The sequence below is a fragment of the Notechis scutatus genome, chromosome 1 (genome assembly GCF_049901735.1).
Source record: "Notechis scutatus isolate UNSWTSFEM ecotype Mainland chromosome 1, rNotScu1.2, whole genome shotgun sequence".
In the NCBI taxonomy this organism is placed as follows: Eukaryota; Metazoa; Chordata; class Lepidosauria; order Squamata; family Elapidae; genus Notechis; species Notechis scutatus.
In genome coordinates, this window is record NC_142009.1 from 63,682,262 (window position 1) to 63,708,496 (window position 26,235).

Consider the following 26,235-nt stretch of genomic DNA (forward strand, 5'->3'; position numbering starts at 1 on the left):
AACATTGAAATTAGTAGTTGTCTCTAGTTGCAAGCCTGATTTATTTTTGCTCCTTAATCTTGTTTTGCGTTTACTTTAGAATAAATCTACGTACATTCTCCCACCTATGCAGTGCAGCTGTCTTTTCATCCCAAGAACCTCTTTTTCGGTGTTTTTGCTTCCAGTGAAGATGAATTCATTTCACTGCCATCTCATTCAGATCCAGTTGGCAGCGAGATTAGGAAGCAACAGACAGCAATGGTAAAGCATCAAAAGGGGTGTTGTGTTCATACAGTAGCTGGCAGACATCCAGAGCCTTTTAGGCCATAAAAGACTTGGCTCCCTTAGCCATACTTTCAAGTCAAGAGTCTATTTTGCCTGGGTTGGTTTTGTCCCAAGCTGGGATTTACATAGTTGCCAAGTAATCAGAAATCTACATTAGCTTTCAGTTGCTGTAGGAAGGGCAAATGTCTGGGGATATGGATTTTAGATGGATGCCTTTTCCCCCCTCCCAATACATCACTGACGCTGAGAATTTTGGAGGAAGCAGACAGCACCTCAAAGCCATGCTTGGAAAAACATATTCTGTATTTACTTTGTATTAGCAAATAGTTTTTCTTCCATGCCCATCACTCCCTCACGCTATGAAAAAGGCATTTTTTTTGTCAAGGATTCCCTCCCCCCTTTTCCCCCTTTGTATTTTAAATTGAAGAAAAGATATCTCAGGATGTATTGTCTAGAGCAGGGGTCACTAACCTTTTGGACCTCAGGGACCACAAAATTCATAATTTTAAATCCCGGGGCACCATAATATGAATTTTGACTGACAGTGGCTTCCTGACGTTGGTGAGAGAGAGAGAGAGAGATCTGATCTAACCTCTCTCCCTCCCCCTCTCTCTCACACACACACAACCACACAGAGGCAGGGGTGGGATTCAAATTTCTTAACAACTGGTTCTGTGGGCATGGACTAATTTGTGGGTGTGGCTTGGTCATGTAACTGGCTGGACATGGGTTGTATGTAGATATTATAAATATTGAATTTTTTAATAAAAAAAGAGCAACTTTTACCGAAAATCAGAAAAAACAAGCATGCAGATTGAGTTGCTCACAGAATCACAGATTCATTCAGAGATCTATCCTGCCATCGGCTACCTGCACTGAATAATAGAAGCTTAGTCCTAAGGAAGGTTCGGCTCTGCTTAAACACAGAGCCAAAGATCTAAAGATTAGCTAGAAAGCAAGAAATGCAACAGTTTCCTGCTTTCTAGCTAATCTAACTCTCCCGGCACAGCAGAACAGATGATGGTCGGAAAAAGGAAAAATAGCAACTTAGCAGGCAAGTTTGCCGGGTAAGGAGTGAGTGGGCGGGAAGGGTTCCCATGGGCCATGTGGGCAGCGCAGCCTTGTGTTCCTGTGTAGCCTGGATTAATTGTTCCAGGGGGGTACTTTGGGGATGATATTTCTCTGCAGACAACCAAAATTTTCTCGTGGACCACCAGTGGGCCGCAGACCACCAGTTGGTGACCACTGGTCTAGAAAGGCAAAATATAAAATGTGATTTAGTTTGAGTGCATTTCGTTTATGGGAATGATACAGGCGTTTTTTTTTTCTAGGAAATGCACTGCTAGCCATTTCTCCGCTCTCCAATTGTATGAAAATGTTTGCAAAAATCGGTCGTTTGTTGGCGGGCGTCCGCGCTTGGGCACAAGGGGGGTGGCACGGGGGCAAAGGGGGGCCCCCTGGGAACCTTTACAGCGGGTGAAAAAGGCAAGGGGGTTTGGGCTTCTTGGTGATCAGGCTTCTGGGTGTGGCTTTTTGGATGTTCTTTCCATAGGTGGGAGGCTCCCCTCCGAAAACGGATGAACCTGTTTTTTCAGGAAACTAGCTTTGAGTCGGGGGCAAAAAAATTATCTGGCTGGTTTGTTGGGGGAGCCTTAGGTTGGGATTTTTAAGGTCCGTTTGGATTTTTCCTTTGTCTGCCCTGAGAAGTGGTTTGGCTTGCTTGGTTGTTGGGTTGTGACTTTGGGTTGTCTTACTTTTCTTTTGGATTTTGGTTGGGGAAAAGGAAAAGAAAAGAGCTTCCTTGAGGAACTGGGTAATACCCCCCGGTCCGCTTGGCCGCCATCTTTTCGAAAGGCCCAGTGGCTTCGGGGCCCCGGGCCGTCAAGCCTCGGACCGGCCACCGGGCCACGAAGCGCCCTCTTTTTGTGAAAACAGCCCAGGAGGCCGGCCTTTCACAGCCCCCCCACCCCACAGCCCCCGATCTATTCAAGAGATGTTCAGCATAGCACTAGAGAGCTTGATGATGGTTGATCCACCTCATAGTGAGATTTTTCTTCTCAATCTTGAATCAGGATTATGGTGACAGTAGGGAGGGAAATGCAATTCCCAGTGTTCTGCTGACATAAAAGTGCTTCTCCCTCATTAAATTAAATGCTGTTCAGGGTCACTTTCCAGAGTGAGCTGGGCAACATATAAATAAAATAAACAATTCCCGTACAACCTAACCTCGTTGTTTGTTGTCTGCTGCTTTTCAAACAGCGGTCAATTTTGTGTCTTCCCTCCAACCCACTTTTAGGTAGCCTATGTATATATACACACAGACACAAACATCATGGAAATATGATAAGTTCCTCTTTTTTCATCCTTTTTTACACAAATATGTACAGTGTGTTGTTTATACACATCTCTACACAGACAAAGTGCCACTTAGAACAGAGCTCCCTGCAGGAGGGGAACACCAATGATCTGCACCCAATGTCCACTAGCAGAAGCCAGCCTTGCCCTGCAGCTGTATATACACAGATGTCAGATCTCTCTCCGTGTTCCCAGATGGAAGCTGTGGGGCTGATGCTTGGACTTTCCTTCTATTGCCTTTGCCTTTACAACTGGGAAACTGGCAAGTACAGAACCTCTGTAGCATGGAAGATTTGAAAGCATTTTACAAAACAAATACTATGAAAAAATGGATGACGATGGAAATGATCACAGTTACCGTAATCTCCTCTCTATTTTCCCTAAATGACAACCAATCCATTTCAAGTTATACAAAATAAAGCTGTTATCTGGAAGATTTTTTTTCTAAGCTTTTGGGAGCCACCTTACAGGGCGTACATAATACTCTCCATGGCATGACTGCAACCCTTCACACTCCCAGTTTTTCTTCTGGATAATTCAGGCATTGGGGGCACAGGGAAGGGGCAAACCATAAAGCCTCTAATGAATCCATGTTCTCATTCCACTTAAAACCACTTTGCATTGGGAAATGATGGGCTCAGCGCTTTCTGCAGCACTTAGAGCACATGCCATGTGTTAGAGCCACAAAGCAAGAGAGAAAGTGGGGGAGGGCACTGACCAGTCTACTTTCACTGTCCAGCTGAGAGACAAAGGCCCAAAAGTGAATAAACGGCACTGAGAAAGGAGCAAAAACTGAGGTTTGCGGGTCCATCATTTCAGGCAGGGCCAGTAACAAAGTCTGTTTCCTGCCTATCCTCCTTTGATGCTGCCTGTGTGTAGCCAACCATGGGGGAACCTGAAAGGTAATCTGTAGAATGACTACAGACCAGTTGCTCTAATATAAAGAGTTATGAAAACCTTTGAAAGGCTTGTGCTGTCCCACCTGAAAACCATCACGGATCCGCTGTTAGATCCCATGCAGTTTGCATACCGAGCAAATAGACCGATAGATGATGCTGTTAATATGGCTATGCACTATATCCTACAACACCTTGAATATCCAAATACCAATGCATGGGTCCTCTTTGTAGACTTCAGTTCAGCATTCAATACCATCATTCCAGAAATTCTTCTAACTAAAGTAAACCAGCTAGCAGTAACTGAACACACTTGTAAGTGGATCATAAGCTTCCTAACAGACAGGAAGCAGCCAGCGAAGCTAGGCAGAATCACATCTGATACCTGTACAATTAGCACAGGGTCCCCCCAAGGCTGTGTGTTTTCTCCACTTCTCCCTATATACCAATGACTGCATCTCAAACGATTCATCTGTTAAAATACTGAAGTTTGCAGATGATACAACAGTGATTGGTCTCATTCAAGAAAACGACGAATCCGCATACAGTCAGGAGGTTGTACAACTTGCCTTGTGGTGTAAGCGGAACAATCTGGAACTGAACACACTCAAAACCGTAGAAGTGGTGGTAGACTTTCGAAGAAACCCTCCCATACTACCACCTCTTACAATACTAGACCACACAGTATCAATAGTAGAGACCTTCAAGTTTCTAGGTTCTATCATATCACAAGACCTAAAATGGACACCTAGCATCAAAAACGTCATCAAAAAAGCACAACAAAGAATGTTCTTTCTGCGCCAACTCAGAAAGCTCAAACTGCCCAAGGATCTGCTGATACAGTTCTACCAGTGGTGGAATTCAATTTTTTTTACTACCGGTTCTGTGGGCATGGCTTGGTGGGCGTGGCAGGGGAAGGATAGTGTAAAATCTCCAGTCAGAGGTGGTATTTGCCGGTTCTCCGAACTACTCAAAATTTCCGCTACTGGTTCTCCAGAACTGGTCAGAACCTGCTGAATACCACCTCTGAGTTCTACAGAGGAATTACTGAGTCGGTCATTTGCATCTCTATAACTGTCTGATTTGGTTCTGCAACCCAACAGGACAGACACAGACTTCAGAGGATAATTAAGACTGCAGAAAAAAGCATTTACTACCAACCTGCCTTCAATTGAGGACCTGTATACTGCACGAATCAAAAAGATGGCTGTGAAAATATTTACACACCCCTCACATCCTGGACATAAACTGTTTTAACTCCTACCCTCAAAATGACACTATAGAGCACTGCACACCAGAACAACTAGACACAAGGACAGTTTTTCCCCGAACGCCATCACTCTGCTAAACAAATAATTCCCTCAACACTGTCCAACGAAGTCTGCACTACTATTACTATTAATCTTTTCATCACTCCTTATCACCCTCCCCTCCCACTTGTGACTGTGCGACTTTAACTTTGTCGCTTGCATCCTACGATTTATAGACTGTTTCCTAGTATGATTTGATTGCTTATTGTACCCTATGACTATTATTAAGTGTTGTATCTTATCATTCTTGACTCTTGATGAATGTATCTTTTATGTACACCGAGAGCATTTGTACCAAGACAAATTCCTTGTGTGTCCAATCACACTTGGCCAATAAAGAATTCTAAGCGCCTCTCCCTCCTCCCCAAAGTCAGACATAAGAGGACACAGAACATCTGGCAAGGCAGAAGGCAAGCGGAGGAGCTGGAGACTCACAGCTAATTTGGGGGCCGGAGGTTGACTGGCAGCAGGATAACCATTCTCTCTTCCATCCCCAGCATCTGCCTGTGTGGTCAATCTGGAAGACAACAGTGTGCCACGAAAAAAACAGCAAACCCAGTTCTCATTCCTCAACTATGTAGCCTGCAGATTGGATACATGTGACTGTCTTAAATGAGTTGGGTGAGAGTGTCCTCAGGTGGCAGGATTTTATGACTGCACTATGATTGTGAGTTTTTCATTTGTTGCTTGTTTTTTTTTCATTCTATATTCATTGTCCAGAGTACAAGATAGATGGCTGTATAAATTGATCTAATAAATAGAAAATTCTCTTTCCACCACTTGTCCCACCATCTATTCTGGACTATTTAGCATTTGTTCTTTCCAGTTTCTTCTTGCAGGGCTCCCATAATGAAAGAACCATTCTAGCAGGTTCATGTATCAGTATTATTCTCTGCAGGGATTGTTCAAACTTCACATGCATAGCTAACCCATCACTGCTTTTCTTTCCTGCCCTGTAAGAAGCCTCAGAAATGCACCTTCTAGATTGCACATGGAAAGAATCTTAATTTCCACATCAGTCCTGGTTGAGATTGTATATGGCATGGATGACTAAAAAACTCATTTCAAAATTAATAGATATTAACATCGAGACAAATTTATGGGTGAATCATAGCACGATTAGACTTAGTTGGATGGGGCAAAGGAAAATTTGAAGATGGACACTCCAAAGGTCAATTTTAAAAGAGAAAGGTTTTAGGCTCAAATTGGAGAGAGAATTGGATTTTTTTCCGAAGAGAATAAAGAAGAGGACACATCTCCCCAAAACAATTGAGATACAGCAAAAGCATTTATGAGAGGGGTGGCAATAAAATACATGGAAAAAAAGAGAAAAAACAACAAAAATACTAGAAGAAGAATATATGGACTTGGAGAGGAAGTTACAAGATTAACCCCATAAAAAAACAAAATCACAAATGAACTTAACAAAACATAAAATAAACTTATTAGAGAAGGAAGAACTAGCCCAACAATTGAAAATGACAAAGCAATATTTATTTGAGAACGCGAATAAACTAGGACAATGGCTGGCCTATAAATTGAAAAAAAACAAAGAGAAAAGAGATGGATTATTAAATTAAGAAATGAGCAAGGGGAGATCTGTTATAAAGAAGAAGATAAAAGAGAGATAATTCAAAAGTATTATGAGAAGTTATATAAGGAAGAAGAGTATTTATTAGAGGAAAAAATGATAAATTGCTTAAAGAAACAAAAATGATAAATTGCTTAAACAAAAATTTTGGAAGAGGAAAAAATATGTTGAATGGGAAAATAAGACTAGAAGAAGTAATTTGGGTGATAAATTAAACAAAAAAACAATGATAAAGCACTGGGACCAGATGGGCTTCCAGCGGAAATTTACAAGACTCAACAAGATATATTAAGTATTAAAATGCTCAAAATATTTAATGAAGTCTTAGACGAGGCAAAAATCCCACAATCCTGGAATGAGGTTACGATAACTGTTATCCCTAAGGAAGGAAATGATCAAACAAATATCAGAAATTGTAGACTAATTTCCCTTTTAAATGTGGATTATAATTTTTTTGTCACATAATAGCGGAAAGACTTAAAAAATTTCTAAATGAATTTATCCATATGGACCAGAATGGATTTTTCCACATAAACATCTTAAAAGTAATATAAGGACAATTTTAGATGTTATAGAATATTATGAAGAACATAGCTGTGACCAGGTGGCACTACTGTTTCTGGATGCTAAAAAGGCATTTGATAACATAAAATGGAATTTCATCTTGCAGCAAATTAAATACATGGATTTTGGACAAAAAATTCTAAATGTTATATTGGCAATATATAATAAACAAGAAGCTAGAATATTAGTGAATGGGGGAACACATATAGGTGTTTCTACATTAATTTGTCTTTTGGTTTTATTCCATGCATGTCTGCCTAATTTTGTGTCTTTGAAAGTAACTATGGTCTATTGGTTTGTCCTACCACAGAAAGGCGTGCCATCCTGCCTGGAAATTATAACCCTCTAATATTAATATTCTCCGTGGCCCTGAAGGCGAATTTTATGGGAACAAAATGAAAAAAATGACTCTGGCCACACCATTTAAAGAAAATTTATACAAATTGTTTCATCGATGGCATATGCCACCATCAAAATTGGCAAAAATGTATCCAAATCTTTCCCCTGTATGTTGGAAGTGTAATAAGGAAAACGGAATGTATTATCATTTATGGTGGAATTGCAAAGAAGCCCAAAAGTTCTGGCAGAAAATTCAGAAATGGTTAGAAGAGATATGTATGATTAAAATAGAATATAGACATGATTTTTTCTTGTTAGGAATTAATATGAGAAAATACAACAAGGATATTATATATTTAATAATTCATATAACCACAGCTGCGAGATTGGCTTATGCACAACAGTGGAAATATAAAGAAACTCCAAGTGAGATAAAAATAATTAGGAAAATGAGCAGAAATGGATAAATTGACAAAAGAATTAAAAAATGAGGAATCAGATTATTACAAAGTATGAGATAAGTTTTATGGTTGGTTAGAAAAGAGAACGGATCGAGATAACAAGAAATGATTACATGTATGTATATGTTATACATTATGTATATAGAATGTAAATATGCACTATTTTTATATGTGACTTAGCACTGTAAGACAACTATGTGGGTTAGGAGGATTGTACCATGTTTATTGTTTTTTAATGTTCTTTTCTGATTTGTTTTTGTGTTTGTCTAATAAAAAAATTATTTAAAAAAAAGAAAGAAAGACTCTTAATTTCCCAGTGGGAACAGGGAAAAGGGAAAGTGTTGCTCCTGGGTTATTTCATAAAAGTAGTCATGCTGCCAAATGCTCTGACACAACACTGTTGTATGACCCAACGTGGTTGGTATAATTTTACCAGACTTTGAGGTAAGAATCATGAAAACCATAGCAGACACCATAGAGTTAACATAATTGAAGCAACAAAATAAATCCTAACGTTTCTCATAAAACCCCCGAAAACTTCCTGCTCACGTATATGATCCAGCTATGCTCAATTTTTATCACACTGCTCCTTGCAGCCACCAGCAATTGCCCCTAGATGTTGAGAAAGCTCCAAGTTCTGTACCTTTCTGCATCAAGGAACATCAGCCGGGCTACATCACATAATATGATGGAAGCCGTTTCTCTTCCTCCGGAGTGTGCCGGCCCTTAACTCACCAGCTACTGGACAATGCACGCTAACAGAGATTAAAGTCAGGGCTAATCCCTTATCCCGCCCCACCACCTTTATATACCCTATGTGCCCTGCCCCAAATATCCTGGCACACCCCGACCAGGGCTTCATAGGGCTTCATAGCAGCGCCCACAGCCGGCCCGCCCCCGGATGACGTCGGGACTGACACCTAATATTATTGAGAAAACACTTCCTCCAATCCAGATTGTCCTTCATGAGGCTACTCCCCCTCCCCCGCCTTCAATTATGAAGGAAAGCAAAGTGTGAAGAGTTAAGACAGTAAGTTAAGGAGTGAAGCGTTAAGGAAGCTGTCTGCGTATAGGAAAATTTGGGGGATGCATACTGCCTGGAATGGGACTTTTTGTCTTCCTACCCTTGGCCACGCCTCTTTCTCCCCCAGTGTTTTTCCTCGGAGTTTGCTCCTTGGCTGACACCCCCCACCTGTCACACACGGCCCCTCCGCTCCGTTCCACACGCTTCGGTGCGGCCGATTCGCCGAAACAGGGCTCGTCCTGGGGTTTTCGCTGCCGGGGACAGTTAAGCCGCCAATCAATTGGCTAGCACCCAATGCCGGCTGCCATAAGCCACGGTGTAATCTTGGTGGTGGGGGTTTGCGGGAAAAGGCTGCAGCCGAATGGCTTTAGGAAGGCCAAATGCTTTTTAGGGGAAGGAACGGGAGGGGGTAAGTAAGTAAGGGAAGGGAAGGGAAGGGAAGGGAAGGGGGGTGACTACACCAACTTCATCCAAGGGAGGAAGGGAGAGAGACAGACAGACAGAGAGAAGAGGGGGAGAGATAAGAAAGAGAAGGAAAGGAAGGGAAGGGAAAGAAAAAGGAAGGAAGGAAGGAAGGAAGGAAGGAAGGAAGGAAAAAGAAGAAGGAAGGAAGAAAGAAGGAAGAAAGAAAAAGGAAAGAAAGAAAGAAAGAAAGAAAGAAAGAAAGAAAGAAAGAAAGAAAGAAAGAAAAGAGAGGAACCACAAACCCTGGCACTAGACACAGCTTCAGAGGATGCTTTGAAACAGCACAGCAATCCAGGGCTGGGAGGGACCTTAGTCCAACCCCCAGCTCCAGCATGAGATCTTATATCATCTTGGTTATTTTGGTGCCTCTAACACAGAGAAGAAATTCCCAGAAAAGGGAAAGAGTTTACTAGGCAAGGCTGCCATGAAGAGGAAGGCAGATAGTCCTTGACTTACGACAACAATCGAACCCAACATTTTGGTTGCTAAGCAAGAGCTTTCACCCACTTTACGACCGGTCTTGCCACTGTTGTTAAGAGAGTAGTTGCAGCTCTTAAGTGAGTCACACATCACTAAGTGAATCTCGCTTCCCTGAATCTTCATTGCTAAGAGAGACATCTGTTCAGTGAGCGTTTACCCACTTTATGACCTGTCTTGCCACCGTTGTTAAATGAGTAGTTGCAGCTCTTCAGTGAGTCACGTGGTCGTTAAGTGAATCTGGCTTCCCAGTGAACTTTGTTGGTCGGGTCGCAAAGGGGGACTCTGCCGTGACTCTGGGACACTGAGACCGCCATAATATGCCATCAGCCAAGGCTGGCCATCAAATTGGAAAACAGAACAGGTAGTCCTCAACTTATGACAGTATCATATAGTGACTGTTCAAAGTTGCAATGCCACAGTTGACCATTTTTTACACTATGACCATTGCAGTATCCCAATGGTCACGTGACTTAGTTGAATGCGTAGCATCTGACTCGCATTTATGGCGGTTTGCAGCATCCTGGGGACACGTGATGTGATGTCCCTTTTGCAACCATGTCGCAAGCAAAGTCACTGGGGGAGCCAGCTTTGCTTAACCATTGTCTGACTGACTTAAACAAAGATCCACTTAACAGCAGTGGCAAGACCGGTCATAAAGTAGGTCCAAGCTCACTGAACAGCTGTCTCTCTTAGCAACGGAGATTTGGGGAAGCCAGATTCACTTAGTGACTGTGTGACTGTTCTGACCCAAACCCTTTTCCAATAAAACAAACACGAACCAAAGGGAACAGAAACCTTTTAATGATTCTTACGAATCCCTGGTTAAAAGGCTGCTGTAAACTAATTAACTTTGATAAGCATGAGCCTCGCCAAAACTGAGTCTGCCAAGAATAAGAGATAAGGTTACCTAGAGATATTGTACAATACAAGAGTCTTCAAATACCAACTTAAGATACTGTAATGTCCACGAGGCTGAGTTTCAAAACGTCTTTGCTTCCTGCAAAGAACGTCCGATTCTCAGCTGGCTTTTATCTTCTTGAAGGAGGGGCCATTACCTTGCAGCCTTACACCTGAGTCGCTCATGCTGTTGCAGCTGCTCTTTCCTGCGAGCAACCCTGCGTGCATGCACACTTGGCACAGGCCCCTCAGGAACCTCCTCATCGCTGCTGCCAGCCCCCACAATCTCTGAAGGCAGCAGTCCACTCCGTAATGGTCCTGGCCCCTCATCTGAGTCCTCGCTCTCCTCAGCCATCCACACCTGCTGCTGGCTAACCACAACAGTGACTCATTTAACAGCTGCAACTACTCGCTTAACGGTGGCAAGACCGGTTGTAAAGTGGGTGAAAGCTCACTGAACAGCTGTCTCTCTTAGCAATGGAGATTTGGGGAAGCCTGATTCACTTAGCGACCATTCAAGTTACAATGGCACTGGAAAAAGAGACTTATGACTGTTTTTCACACTTAATGACCATTGCAGCATCCCCATGGCCAGGTGATCCAAATTTGGACGCTTGGCAACTGACTCTCACTTATGGCGATCTCAGTGTCCCAGAGTCACGCGGTCCCCCTTTGCAACCTGACCAACAAAGTCCACCAGCTTTCCTGCAACAGCTGACTTTTGGATCAAATTTTAATTTCTGGATGACTCAGACTGCTTCATATAGATAGACAGACAGACAGACAGACAGACAGAGAGAGAGAGAGAGATTGATAGATTAGATAGATTAGATAGATAGATATACACACACACACACATACTGTGTGTGTGTGTGTATGTGTGTGTATATATATATATATATATATATTTTCTTAAGTTTTCGCGGGTACTTACATGTATGGCCTTCAGCTTTGTTCGGGTATTTTCCCACGTCATAGTAGTGGTGCTTTTAAAGTTGTAGCAACGTTTCAGCAGAATCTCATCTGCCATCATCAGGCTTCTGTATTGTGTCCGTCTGTGAGTCAGACTTTTACAGTGGTTTCAGATTTAAATTTGGGGCAGCCTATTGCTGTGCCAGAATGGTTTTTTCTTCATCCTGATTGGTTGGGAGTCTTGGTCTGTGTTTATTGGTCTCGGAGTTTGCTGTGTTCTGCTTGATTGGTGTCTCTAATATCTTCTGTCTGTTTTTTGGCTCTTTTTGTATCTTGATTGGCTGGCAGCATTGTGTTACTTTATTGGAGGCCTTTAGTGCAGCTTGGCTTCGGGTAAATGGACGGCTATCATTAGTTAGGAAGCTGGGTTTCATCTGGGTGCCTGGTTGGGATGTGTTTGAGCTGGAGGTATCAGGGGGGATCTGTTTGTGCCCAGGTGTTTGCCTGGCTTGTGGTGTGGAGATTTTTTTGTTTGTGAGTGCAGGCTTCCAAATGAAGATCTGCTTGTAAGTTTTGACGTGGTTTCACTATTCACTCAAGTCCCGATAAAAGAGACCCTTGAAATCATCAAAAATAAATACCAACCAGCTAAACACCTCATGGAACTAACAGAACACTGCTTAACCAACACATATTTCATATACAAAGGACAAAGATACAAACAAATAGAAGGAGCTCCCATGGGATCACCACTGTCACCTGTCATTGCAAACCTGTTCATGGAAGAATTCGAATCCAGAGCCCTGGCCAATGCCATCCTCAAACCCAAACTATGGTTAAGATACATCGATGACACATTCGTGGTTTGGCCCCATGGACAAGAAAACCTAAACAATTTCCTAACACACCTAAACAGCGCACACCCCAAAATCAAGTTCACCATGGAAACAGAAACAAACAAACAACTACCATTCCTAGATGTACTAATCTACAAAAAAACAGATGGCACACTAGGACACACCATATACCAGAAGAAAACACACACCAACCGCTACCTCAACGCCCAATCCCACCACCACCCAGCACAGATAAACTCCGTGGCTAAAACACTAATTACTAGAACCAAACGCCTGGCAGACAAGACACACATTAAGATTGAACTATGCACCCTGACTAAAATATTGACAGCCAACGGCTTCCACAAAAGCAAAATCACCAACTTGATCCACAAAAACACACTGAGACATAATAGAGACCCAGAAGATGAACAGACCCATGGAACAGCTGTCCTGCCCTACATAAGAGGCACTACAGACAAAAATTAGTAAGATATTATACAAACACTACATCAAGACTGCCTTCAAAACAGACAGAAAAATAGCAGCCATCCTCAGAAACCCTTGGCGCTAGGGATTCGAACCTCCAAACTGCCGACCTTTCTGATCGACAAACTCAGTGTCTTTGTAAGCTCACCCAAAGCTTAAGTCCTTAAAATATATTCAGTACATAAATTGCTAAAGACTATAAAGACTATAGAAAAACCATAGAAGTACATGCCTTAGTCTTGTTCATGATTTCATTATGGATGAGTTGACAGACTTGGCATGTATCCCTGAGATTTGGCTGGATGAAGGGTGGGACGGTTGCAGATTTGCCCAGCTGGACTTCATGTTCTGCATTAGTTCTTAACTCTGGATCAACAAACAAATAATCACACTGCACATGCGAATATGCTGTATGATCTGGCTTTATTTTAGCAGATGGTCCATCACCTCATGAATCATATTATCTACTTTTGTAAATACTTTATATCCTAATGTATGAAGATGAAGTGATATTTTTCAATATGATCTAGATTTAATAAGCTTAAGGATATGTGAAAATCAATTCTATATTGACATTACATGGCTAGTATATAAATCTTTTTCTTAAACTAGTTTTTTCCATTTTTTCTTCTTCTTAAGTTTATTTAGGTCACCACAAAAGTATGAAGTTATCTTCTCATGGAATAACAATTACTGCCTTTTTTTTTTTACTGCTAGTGTTGTAGCTGTTTGCATCTTACAGTTTTTGTTTAAGTGTCCTATTGTGTAGTGGGCTTCAGTAGGCAAGAACCAGACCAGCATAGCTGCAACAGCATTTATTGACTCAAACTGGAACTGAGGATCTGCAGGAAAAGGCCTGTGATTTATACTCTAGGCCCACAGAGCCTTAACCATCATAGAACTAGAAAAAGCCTGCCCAAATATAAATGTTCTCAATGAAGATTTTGAATTGTTTGAAATGAGCGGCTGGTTCTTCAATTCCTACTTCTTCCTCTTCACCATCTGGAGGACAATGCTCAATACAGACGATGCTACGACAAGAAAAAGAACAGAAAAAGGTGACACTGCAGATGATAAATGTGAGGAATTCAAAACATACAAGCAAGAACAGAGAATATTGAAAAGAGAACAGAGAAAACTGATGAAAAGGTGGAGAATATTCAACAAATGATGAAGTATGATGAGATATTCCAAAAAATTGAAGAAGATAAACAAAGAGATAAGAAGATTGGAGATATTGATGGCAGATTAACTGTGGTTGAACAAGACTTCAATGGAATAATAGACAATAAATTGGACTATAAAACACAGAAAACAACAAAGCAAAGCAGAAAGACTCTCCCTAGATCCTTTTTCAAAATGATAGATGAAATAAATTTAAAAGGTGCATGGAGAGAAAGAAACACAGTGGGTTAAGGAATGGATAACATTAAGAAATACTAGATTGCTGACATTAGAAGGACAAGATTTGTTGTTGGGGTGGCATGCCTTCCTATGGTACAAGGGAAATAAAACACAGCGATACTTCAGAAGACATTATATATGGGAGGCTCTGTGGTTAAATTGGGAGAAGACTAAAAGGCAATGTTATTTGAAAATTCCAGTCTGGCTATCGACTATTGAAGCATTTTCTTATCCTATAATATATAAAAAGGAACAAACAGTTAGATATGGTGAAATATTGAATGAAAAGGGTGAACTTAAATCTATACAAAAATTAGAGGAACAAGGTATAAAGATGAATTGGTTTTCATATGCGCAAATACATTCTAGATATAAAGATTCTAAAACAGAAGGTTTCTATGATAAATTGACTGACTTAGATAAGATCTTGACAGGTACTGATGAAAAGGTGATTCAAAAATTGTATGGATATTTATTAGAAATTAAGCTAGAAGAAGAACAAGTCAAAGAAACAATGATTGCTTGGGGGGGAAATTTTGGATATGGGATTGATTTAGAGAAATGGCAAAAATTGTGGTTGCAAAATTATAAAGTGACAATGTCAACAGCATATAAAGAAAATTTGTATAAGATGTTTTACAGGTGGCATCTACCCCCAACAAGAATAGCACGAATGTTCAAGAACAAATCTGAAAAATGTTCAAAATGTCATCAGATACCTGGCTCATATTACCATATGTGGTGGACATGCGTGGATGCTAAAAGATATTGGACTAAAATCCACACATGGTTGGAAAAAAATGACAAAAAACACATAGACTTGAAACCAGAGATATTTTTATTGGGAATTTTACCCAAAATATTCAGTAAGGAATTGAAATATTTGATTGTAACTGTATTAACAGCGGCTAGGATTGTATTTGCTAAAAACTGATAAAATGAGAAAATACTAATGCAGGAGGAAGTTATTAAGAAAATAATGGAATGTGCTGAAATGAGTAGATTGACATTTGAAATCAGAGAACAAGAAGATAAACAATTTTATAAGATTTGGGATTTATTTTATCAATGGATAGACAATAAAACATGGTAATGAAATATGTAGATTTTTAGAATATAAAGAATAAAGATGTATTATTTTTATCATAATCATAATATAAATATAGGATAAATTTGGGATGATAATATGAATTGCCACAAAATAAATCAATTAAAATATGGATTATCTTGCAAAACATGAATGAATAATAGTATAGTCAAATGATTGATCAAAAATGATATTAATGTATTTGGGAATAGTTGATAGATAATATGAGAACATATACAAGTAATTGTTAGTGATGACTATGAAGTGGATGCACAAAACAATTTGTAAATGAACCGACACACTGTATGTACATATCTGGAAGATGGCTTGATGTTTTTATATTGTGTTTGTCTATGTCTAAAAAATAATAAAACTTTTTTTTAAAAAAAGAATTAAATCATGTATGAGCAGATGGTTCTTTAGGTTTGTTCTTTGCAACATGGCCTGGTACCCACCACACCTTGCTGGTATTTGCTATCCCCTTCTCTGGAAGTGAACGGGACAGGAGCCAAATGTAGAGAATCTGTGGGTTACTTTTCAGCTTTGGGTTGGTGGGTTTTTTCCATTTACACATAAAGGCAGTTCCACAGAAATGGCACTCTAGGTGAAGAATCTGTCAAGCCAGCAAAAAACAGTCAAGTGTTCATTTCTTCAGAAAGATAACACGAAATAGCCACCACACTTTGCTGATGTTTGCTATCCCCTTCTCTGGAACTGAACTCAACCAGGGTCAAACATAGACAATCTGTGAGCTGCTTTTTAGCACATTTTTCAAGTCCAAAGTATATTTTGATGTCCCAGCTGAACAGTTGGAGCATGTTGAGCATTGATTTAAGTCCAGTGGGGCTTTTCAAATACATTTTAAAGTCATCCGTGTATATTTCAGCATTTTTGCTAGATCACTTAGCTCTACACTTTCGAGTTGTTGCACAGGAAGATCTTCATCCTGTATGTTGGTTTCTTCCACTGGCTGGTCAGTTTGTTCAGGTGTTGGAGCAGTTTTCTCAGCTTTTCTCAGCTTTCTCATCATTACTTGTTGTTTTCTTTTTAGCCAGTATTTCTAGATGTTGCATTTCCACATTTATGAAAACTTTATTATGGATGATGGAGTTGTTCAGATCAGGTACATTTCCGGGTGTTTTTCCTTCCACATTTGCATCATTCATTTTTGAAGTCCCCTGGCTGTTAGTTCTGCCTGGTAGTAATAATTCTGCCTGATAGTAATAGTTGTCCAAGTTTTGTGCTTCTGTTCCAGTCGCTTTGCAGTTGCACCCCCTGGTTCCCTAGCAGTAACAACTGAGCCCTGTAGTCCCTTTTACGGCAGATATCCAGGATCCATAGCATCTGAAGTGGTCCTTGTTGACATGGACGATGACTGATCTGATGTGGAATTTTGTCGATTTCGTCTCATCATTAGTAATGGTAGGTGCTTGGGTTGGTTCATGGTGGCTAAGCCACTATGGATCCCAAGATGGCAATCCCATAACCATAGGAACCGCACTGGATAGTTGTCAAGCCACGGCAGCCTAAGTGCCTGTTTAGTAGCGGAAAGGCAGGATGAAGCAGCCTAACTGCATAATAATAACAACATCATCTGGTTTTTCTGCCTGTGGATTCGTGAGTCACAGAGGCAATTGAACTGCTATAAACCGAATTCATGCAAATTTGGGTTGAGTGCATAGAAATGCAATGTCCTGCACATTAGAAACAAGGGACATATCAGTTTCTCTGTTGAGTGAGTCGCATTTGGAATTTCAGAATGAAGTCTGAAGAATTGCACATCCCTGGTTTAGAAGGCACAGAGTAATATTTATTGAAGATGAGTTAAGAAACTGGTCTTTGGTCCATCAGCGACATGGAACAGTTTGATAATAGAGCTGCAGAAAGGCAGAAATAATTTCGTAGGCATGTTGTTTATTTTTTATTACTTTATAAATAGCTGAAAGTGGCAAATGTATCTAATACTCCCTCCTGTTTTCCCAACAACAACATCCATGTTCGGTGGGTTGGGCTGAGAGAGAATGATTGATGCAAATTTGTCCAGTCAGCTCTTATGCCTAAGGCGAGACTAAAACTCACCATCTCCCGATGATTAGCCCAAAGTCACGTGCAGCTGCTTTCATGTCTAAGGCGGGACTACAGCCAACCTGTCAATTGACCCAAAGTCACCCACCTGTTGATTGACCCAAAGTCACGCAGCTGGTTTTCATGCCTAAGGCAGGACTAGAACTCACAGTCTCTTGGTTTCTAGGCCAGCACCTAAACTACAACACAACACTGGCTCTCTCTATTACCTGAGTGGCCATTTTGTTGACTTGTTGAAAAATTCTGTCTACTCATAATACTGAAGAAGGGAGTTGGGCTTGATTACCCAAATAACCCCTTAAAAATAGAACAACAGAGTTGGAAGGGCCCTTGGAGGTCTGCTGGGAAACCCTATACCACTTCAGACAAATGGTTGTCCAATCTCTTCTTAAAAACTTCTAGCAGTAGAATTAAATTATGTACGAGCAGATGGTTCTTTAGGTTTGCTCTTTGCAACATGGCCTGATACCCACCACACCTTGCTGGTTTTTGCTATCCCCTTCTCTGGAACTGAACGGGACGGGGGCCAAACGTAGAGAATCTGTGGGTTACTTTTCAGCTTTGGGTTGTGGGTTCTTCCATTTACACACGGAGGCAGTTCCACAGAAATGGCACTCTAGGTGAAGAATCTGTCAAACCAGCAAAAAACAGTCAAGTGTTCATTTCTTCAGAAAGATAACACGAAATAGCCACCACACTTTGCTGATGTTTGCTATCCCCTTCTCTGGAACTGAACAGGACAGTGGGGTGGCTGTATGTAGATTTTCCATAAATAAATTGGCCAGATGTATAAACCATATCACTGTTGTTTTTTCTGAAAGCGAAGTGCTGGAGGAATCCTAGGAGCTCTGATTGTGCCTTACATAAGCGACTAACTGTGGCAGGAGGTTGCAGTGTGTGTGTTCACTGCCAACCTGTTCATTTGTACACAGTATCAAATTCAACATTAGAACTGTGATGGTGAACTGATGGCATGTGTGCCAGAGGTGGGAAGCAGAGCCCTCTCTGTGCGCATGTGAGCCATTGCCCCAGCTCAGCTCTGCTGCGCACCTGACACTGGCCAGCTGCAAGGGTCACACACGCATGTGTGGGGGCAGGATGTACGTGTAGGTGTCACGTGTGAATGTGCGGCGGGGGTTTGTGCACACATGCCCCCATGTGTTCTTTAGGTATGGGGGTATGAGCATACATGAAGCAAGGCGCATCCATGCACACGTATTGCATTCTGGAGGTGCACATACACATGCTGCTTTGGGCATTTGGTGCCGAAAAAGTTAGCCATCACTGGAATGGAATAAGCAAGAGTTGGAAGGGACCTTGGAGGTTTTCTAGTCCACCCCCCTGCTCAGGCAGGAGAACCTACCTGTGATGGTGAACTGATGGCAGTGAGTCCTGTGTGGGCATGCAAGCCGTCGCTCCAGCTCAGCTGTGTCACACATGTGAAAGTGCCTCCCGCAGCCACCTGGTGGGTCTCTGCCATGCATGCGCCGGAGGTGGAGCGCATGCATGGGGATGTATGCATGGGGGACGCGCGATCATTGCATTTTGGGCCATCACTGATCTACAAGTTTAGCTGGATCCCCACATAGCCCCCTGGGAGTCTGACAACCAATAGGATACATTTCTTGCAAGGCCCAAGAGAGGATGTAAATATATGTATCTCTCCACTCCATGTGTTCAGCAGCACCAGGACCATGTGCTGCTCCATTAAACCATCCTTCCAAGCAGTCTCCATGGTTCCAGTCTTTCTCCCCACTTGGAATTGAACCCAGATGGACATTTCTTCCAACACTTACTTGAAGAGTCATCAACTAGCAGCTAGTGAAAGCCTAATGTTCCATGTATTTGTTCAAAAGTCATCTAAATTGATGTCTATGATCATATTTAACAGATAATTTATTCAATTCTCCAGAATCCCTAGAACTGAAAATCTCATTGTTAAAAAGATTTTTTTTAAAGTTACAATGGGAATATATAGCCTGTCATTCTCTATTAATTTACTCCTGGATCCAGGCTGATTAGTTTTAAACTTTATTTCCTATAGTGATTTATCTGCAAGTGAGTTTAACTGAATTGATACCTGTAGTTAATCAGGAGATGTATAGGACTGTATTATGGTGGGGTTATTATTCAGAGGAAGGCTGCAAAATGCTAGATTTCACCATGATGATCCTTCTACTCAATGTTTAAGATAAAACAAAGGCGAATAACACAATTGAATTGCATGCCATGAACAGGGCTTGAAGACTCTAACAAATGGATTCATTTATTTGTACTCACAAGAGCATAAGGATTGTGAAAAGAGGTGAAAATGCCTTAAATGCTATAATATCCAGATATCATTTGCTTCAACCTAGGTTCTCACCAGGGCTTCAGCAACAAAAGATGGAGGCAGCTCTCCTTGATGGCCTCTCTGCCAAGCCAGAATACATGAAGAAAAAATATTGGGACTTGGGGACAAAATGAGGGAGTGAATCTCCAGTGCCTGTCTTGTTGTAAAGAATGAAATTTTTAAAAAACCCTTTCTTTGCATCTGAGTTTATGTGGGAACGTTGAAATTAGTAGTTGTCTCTAGTTGCAAGCCTGATTTATTTTTGCTCCTTAATCTTGTTTTGCGTTTACTTTAGGATAAATCTACGTACATTCTCCCACCTATGCAGTGCAGCTGTCTTTTCATCCCAAGAACCTCTTTTTCGGTGTTTTTGCTTCCAGTGAAGATGAATTCATTTCACTGCCATCTCATTCAGATCCAGTTGGCAGCGAGATTAGGAAGCAACAGACAGCAATAGTAAAAGAGTGTTGTGTTCATACAGTAGCTGGCAGATATCCAGAGCTTTTTAAAAGACTTGGCTCCCTTAGCCATACTTTCAAGTCAACAGCCTATTTTGCCTGGGTTGGTTTTGTCCCAAGCTGGGATTTACATAGTTGTCAAGTAATAAGAGATCTACATTACCTTTCAGTTGCTGTAGGAAGGGCAAATGTCTGGGGATATGGACTTTAGACGGATGCCTTTTTTTCCCTCCCAATACATCACTGATGCTGGGAATTTTGGAGGAAGCAGACAGAACCTCAAAGCCATGCTTGGAAAAACATATTCTGTATTTACTTTGTATTAGCAAACAGTTTTTCTTCCACGCCTATCACTCCCTCACGCTATGAAAAGGAAGAATTTTTTTGTCAAGGATTTCACACACCCCCTTTTCCCTTTGTATTTTAAACTGGAGAAAAAATATCTCAGGATGTATTGTCTAGAGAGGCAAAATATAAAATGTGATTCAGTTTGAGTGCATTTCATTTATGAGAATGATACAGGCATTCTGTTTTTCTAGGAAATGCACTGCTAGCCATTTCTCCTCTCTCTAATTGTATGAAAATGTTTGCAAAAAATCATTCAAGAAATGTTCAGCACAGCACTAGAGAGTTTGATGATGGTAAATCCACCTCATAGTGAGATTTTTCTTCTCAATCTTGAATCAGGATTATGGTGACAGTAGGGAGGGAAATGCAATTCCCAGTGTTCTGCTGACATAAAAGTGCTTCTCCCTCATTAAATTAAATGCTGTTCAGGGTCACTTTCCAGAGTGAGATGGGTGACATATAAATAATATAAACAATCCCCGTACAACCTAACCTTGTTTGTTCCCTGCTGCTTTTCAAACAGCGGTCAACCTTGTGTCTTCCCTCCAACCCACTTTTAGGTAGCCTATGTATATATACACACAGACACAAACATATGGAAATATGATAAGTTCCTCTTTTTTTTTCATCCTTTTTTACACAAATATGTACAGGGTATTTATACACATCTCTACACAGACAAAGTGCCACTTAGAACAGAGCTCCCTGCAGGAGGGGGACACCAATGATCTGCACCCAATGTCCACTAGCAGAAGCCAGCCTTGCCCTGCAGCTGTATATACACAGATGTCAGATCTCTCTCCGTGTTCCCAGATGGAAGCTGTGGGGCTGATGCAGATACAGCCTTGGTGACTGGGCTTTTAGGAATATGGTGCCAAGGGACCAGGACAGGAAACTCTGGCATGGAACACATACTATTTCTAGACAGCATTGAAGAAACATCCGGGAACAAATGCTTAAAATAAAATCCCATGTGCAACTTTCTGAAGCAGAGTGGCTGTTGCACAACGTGGCCATGACAGCAGGGGAAGAAGGAGAGTTCCTCATGCTCTTCTACCCCTCCCTACCAACATCTAGGAAAGCTCCAGGTAAGAAACCCCACCACCAGCTGTGGCCCAGCTTCCAAGGAGTGAAAGAGGTTCCTCAAACTTTCATCTCTCCCCCTATAAGGGAAATGGGAACTCCAGCCCTTTCTCCGACTCAAAGGGCTTCTTAGCTGGATTCTTGACCATAGCTTACACAGTTTTGATTATGCCTAATCTCAGTACTTGTCCTTGAGTACCCTGATTTACCAAGTGGCAAATTTCCATGCTCTTGTTCCCCGCCTGGCTATCTCACCTCCCTAAAAAGCTTCAAGCCCCTCTGGCTGAAAGATCAAAGTGAATTAATTCACACCCACCTCCACTGAAAAGATGGATAAGGCCTCTGCCTCTAGGTAACATTGGTAGCATTCCTCAAGTACTGATTCTGGCAGGCAAAGGGCAGAATTGTGCAGAGGACAGAAGGCAAAACATTAAGACGGCTTAGCATCAAAGTACGTCCTTCTGTCTAGGTTTCATTCAGCTCAAGAGAGTTGGTTTACCTTAGCCAATATATGCCAGGCAGTCCAGAGGAGAAAGGGGCAAACAAAAAGGCTTCTTGGCCTCCCCATAAAATTCATCTGAAAAAACAGGGTCTCTATGGGCAAATTCTGATCTCCCTTTGCCTCATCTCTAGTATAACTAGATTTATTCAGAAATGCCACTTTTGAAGGAAAAGGTCCAGTAGCTGAATTCCCCCCTGGGAAGCAGGTCAAGAGATGGCAACCCTGGAGTCGTAAGGCGCTCCTTAAGAGTTCCATGCAAGGCTGTGGGATCAGTCCAGCAGCTGAGCTGCCTCTCATGGAATACACAGGCAACCTTATGCAAGGGTGCGAGGTGCAAATGGATGAGCTGGGAAAACCTTACAATCTCGGGGATTCGGTAGAAACCTTTTTCCGGTTACAAATTTAGAAAACCAACCCTTCTCTTTCTCTCCCTTCTGGGAAATAAGGCCCAAAGAGCAGGGTTTTAGTCAATTTTGAAGGTAAAACAAATGTGCAAAGTTGCTGCGGAACCCAAATCAGTGTGCCTTGCTCCACATTCAGTGTGGAAGCGGTGGGAAGAGATACTTGGAGGGGCTGCTTATCTCCTGCCCCCTTTCTCACCCTGAATCAGGCACTTTCCCCTGGGAGCTACAGGGGTTACTAGCAGTTGTTCATTGATACCTGCTGTTAAGACAGCATTCTCCAATTGGATAGTGTTCATGGCAGCAGATGGCCTCTTCCATCCAATCCCTCTTGATCTTGATAGCTTATTTACAGCCAGCCTTGGAGAAAACAAGTGACCAAGACCAAGGTTATCATAGGGTTGCATCTTGGCCATCTGAGATAAGATGCTTGCTGGTGCACAAGCAAGAAGGAAATTTATACACAATTAAAAACAGCTCCACTTGGCTGGAACCATTGGTTCCTGCCAGGTTCAAAGCCACCCATAATCTTAGCTTAGAAATTCAGTACCTTGACTAAAGCTCAGTCCTCATTGGAACCTAATTCATTATTAGTGTCTGAGACTCTAGAGTTCTAGAGAAGGGTAACAGTCCAGGGCAGGATGGGCTCTCTGCCAAAATAGATTCTTGCCATTAGAATCTTCTGATGTCCTTGCTTCAGTTCCTCTCCTTGACACCGTGAAGTAGCAAAGTCATTCCTTTGACTCCATCTTGGACTTGTAGGGCTTCCGAAAGTGGGAACGGCAGGTAGCTTATCAGAGACTTTCTGCTCCTACTCTCGGTGGGGCATGAGGAGGAGGAGGAGGAGGAGGAGGAGAGGGAGAGGGAGAAGGAGAGGGAGAGGGAGAAGGAGAAATGATAGGAAAGACAGAGAATGAAAGTCAAATGGTTTTGCCCCACCCTGGAATGAGCAATAATGCAACAGCCAAGTGAATGGGAGGTGGTGATAGTTGGTGCTGAGCATGTGCTGCTCTTGGCTTCCCCTTGCTTGGACTTTCCTTCCATTGCCCACTCACACATACATATACATACAGTGCACAGCAGCCGTGTCAACTCCCAGGACTCCCCTGCCCCTTCATGCTTTCCCACAATCCCTAATGATGGACTTCATTTTCTATCAGGCTGTCCTCACACGATTGGAAATCTGTGTCATTAATGCCATTGGGGTTGATGAGATCCTCGTCCTGGGACCCCTGTTCTTCGGACTCAGCCGTGTCACCGTCTGGTGGAGAATCCTGTAGCACCTGGGCAATGTATTTCTGTGGAGTGGACAGAAAGGGGAAGAGGGAAGGACCCATTAGCTTTCTGCCTGTATGGGAAACCTGGAGGCAAACTATGATGGCTGCGCCATGCAGATGGAAGCTGGAGAGCAATCATGCTGGCATCAAAAAGAAGCCCACATCATGTTTTTGATTCATCATGGGGTGAGGCGGGGGGGGAGGAAGGACTAGGTGACACCAGAGCTTATAAATCCTAGACAATGTTTGCAATTGTGCCTGAGACGTCACACTTGACTTCTCATTAAGGATGACCTCACTTTTCTTTAAAGATGACCCTAACTCGAGGCTGTGGAATCTGTGGCTCTCCAGGTACGGTTGAACTACATTGCCCAATAACTACACACCCAGCCCCCCCCCCCTCACCCCAGCACTGCAAAATATAAAGGATGCTGGGAGCTGTAGTTTAATTAACATCTGGAGAGTCACACATCCTCTTCTGAGACATCCAATAGTGAGAAATAGCTACATGAGAACCCCGCTGCTTGCTCCCAAGTTTTCCTACCTTGTGCTTCTGTATCAGGGCCTTTTGCTTTTGGTTCCCCTCCCCCTTTTTTTTCTTAGCAAATCAATGAAATACCACCAAAAGAGGAAGTATTTCCTTTGCTTCTACTTAGTCAGAACCTTTGTGAAGGAACCTTCATCAAAAGCAGGAACATCTCCATACGTTGATATTGCGGCAGCCATTCAAACCTTGCTTCATTTGCAATGGTTTGATCTGCTTCTGCAACGTATCCCAGTTCCTTATCAGTGGCTCTGATTCTCAATAGGAAATAGCAGAGAGAGAGAGAAGTACCCTTGTCCTGTGGCAGTAATAAGTCTAACAGGACACTTTTCAAGTCAAAGGATGACATAAGCCGATTTACCTTCGCTTTTAGAACTGGGAAACTGAAGACGGAAGCTCTGTACGTTTACTAGAGCACACTTGGGGTTCTGGATCAGCATGGAAGATTTGAAAGGATTTTACAAAACAAATACTATGAAAAAATGGGTGACGATGGAAATGATCACAGTTAGTAATTTCCTCTCTATTTTCTCTATGTTTAGTAAACGACAACCAATCCATGTTAAGTTAAATAAAGCTTAAAGTAAAGATTTTTTTTCTAAGCTTTTGGCAGCCACCTTACAGGGCGTAGGTAATACTCTCCATGGCATGACTGCAACCCTTCACACTCCCAGTTTTTCTTCTGGATAATTCAGGCATCGGGGACACTGGGAAGGAGCAAACCATAAAGCCTCTAATGAATCCATGTCCTCATTCTACTTAAAACCACTTTGCATTGGGAAATGATGGCCTCAGCTCTTTCTGCAGCACTTAGAGCACATGCCAATGTGTTAGAGCCACAAAGCAAGAGAGAAAGGGGGGCACTGACCGGTCTACGTTCACTGTCCAGCTGAGAGACAAAGTCCCAAAAGTGAACAAACGGCACTGGGAAGGGGGCAAAAACTGAGGTTTGCGGGTCCATCATTTCAGACAGAGCCAGTAACAAAGTCTGTTTCCTGCCCATGCTCCTTTGATGCTGCCTGTGTGTAGCCAACCAGGGGGGAACCTGAAAGGTAATCTGTGAGCGCCTCTCCCTCCTCCCCAAAGTCAGACATAAGAGGACACAGAACATCTGGTGAGGTAGAAGGCAAGCGGAGGAGCTGGAGACTCACAGCTGATTTGGGGGCCGGAGGTTGACTGGCCGCAGGCCGCCCATTCTCTCTTCCATCCACAGCATCTGCCTCTGTGTGGTCAATCTGGAAGACAACAGTATGTCACGAAACAATAGCAAACTATTTCCCATCCCTCAAGTCTCTAGTCTGCAGATTGGATACATGTGACTGTCTTAAATGAGTTGGGTGAGAGTGTCCTCAGGTGGCAGGATTTTATGACTGCACCATGATTGTGACTGTGTTTTTCAGTTGTTGTTTTTTTTTTCATTCTATATTCATTGTCCAGAGTGTAAGATGGATGGCTGTATAAATTGATATAACAAATAGAAATTTCTCTTTCTATCACTTCTCCCGCCATCTATTCTGGACTATTTAGCATTTGTTCTTTTTTCTTGCAGGGCTCCCATCATGAAAGAACCATCTAGCAGGTTCATGTGCCAGTATTATTCTCTGCAGGGATGGTTCAACCTTCACATGCATAGCTAACCCATCACTGCTTTTCTTTCCTGCCCTGTAAGAAGCCTCAGAACTTCTAGACTGCACATGGAAAGACTCTTAACTTCCCAGTGGGAACAGCCAGTCTTTCTCTTCTTCTAGCAAGTGCAAATAGCAGGGACAGGATGTCTAGTATTTTTCCGACTGGGCATAAAGATGGCAAAAACAGAAAACTGCAAGATTAC

At 42.0% G+C, this 26,235-nt stretch overlaps 1 protein-coding gene and 1 long non-coding RNA gene across 5 annotated transcripts in view; one reads left to right on the top strand and one right to left on the bottom strand.

Annotated features, from left to right (window-relative positions):
* Positions 1 to 78: 78 nt before the first annotated feature.
* Positions 79 to 25,868, top strand: LOC148132825 (uncharacterized). Its single transcript, XR_015749659.1, has 3 exons — positions 79 to 240; positions 4,619 to 5,446; positions 25,758 to 25,868. It is a non-coding gene; the product is annotated as an uncharacterized LOC148132825 (long non-coding RNA).
* Positions 21,192 to 26,235, bottom strand: part of TMEM63B (transmembrane protein 63B) — a 92,122-nt gene continuing 87,078 nt past the window's right edge. For 2 of the 4 annotated variants that reach the window (XM_087965873.1, XM_026681159.2), the window contains 3 exons: positions 25,556 to 25,639; positions 23,755 to 23,881; positions 21,192 to 23,394 (listed from right to left, as the gene is read on the bottom strand). In XM_087965873.1, the coding sequence (XP_087821999.1) occupies positions 23,393 to 23,394; positions 23,755 to 23,881; positions 25,556 to 25,639 (213 nt within the window). In that variant the 3' untranslated portion in view covers positions 21,192 to 23,392. Of the gene's footprint in view, positions 23,882 to 25,555; positions 25,640 to 26,235 lie in introns of all 4 variants that reach the window. The other 2 variants (XM_087965872.1, XM_026681150.2) reach the window with 1 other exon arrangement.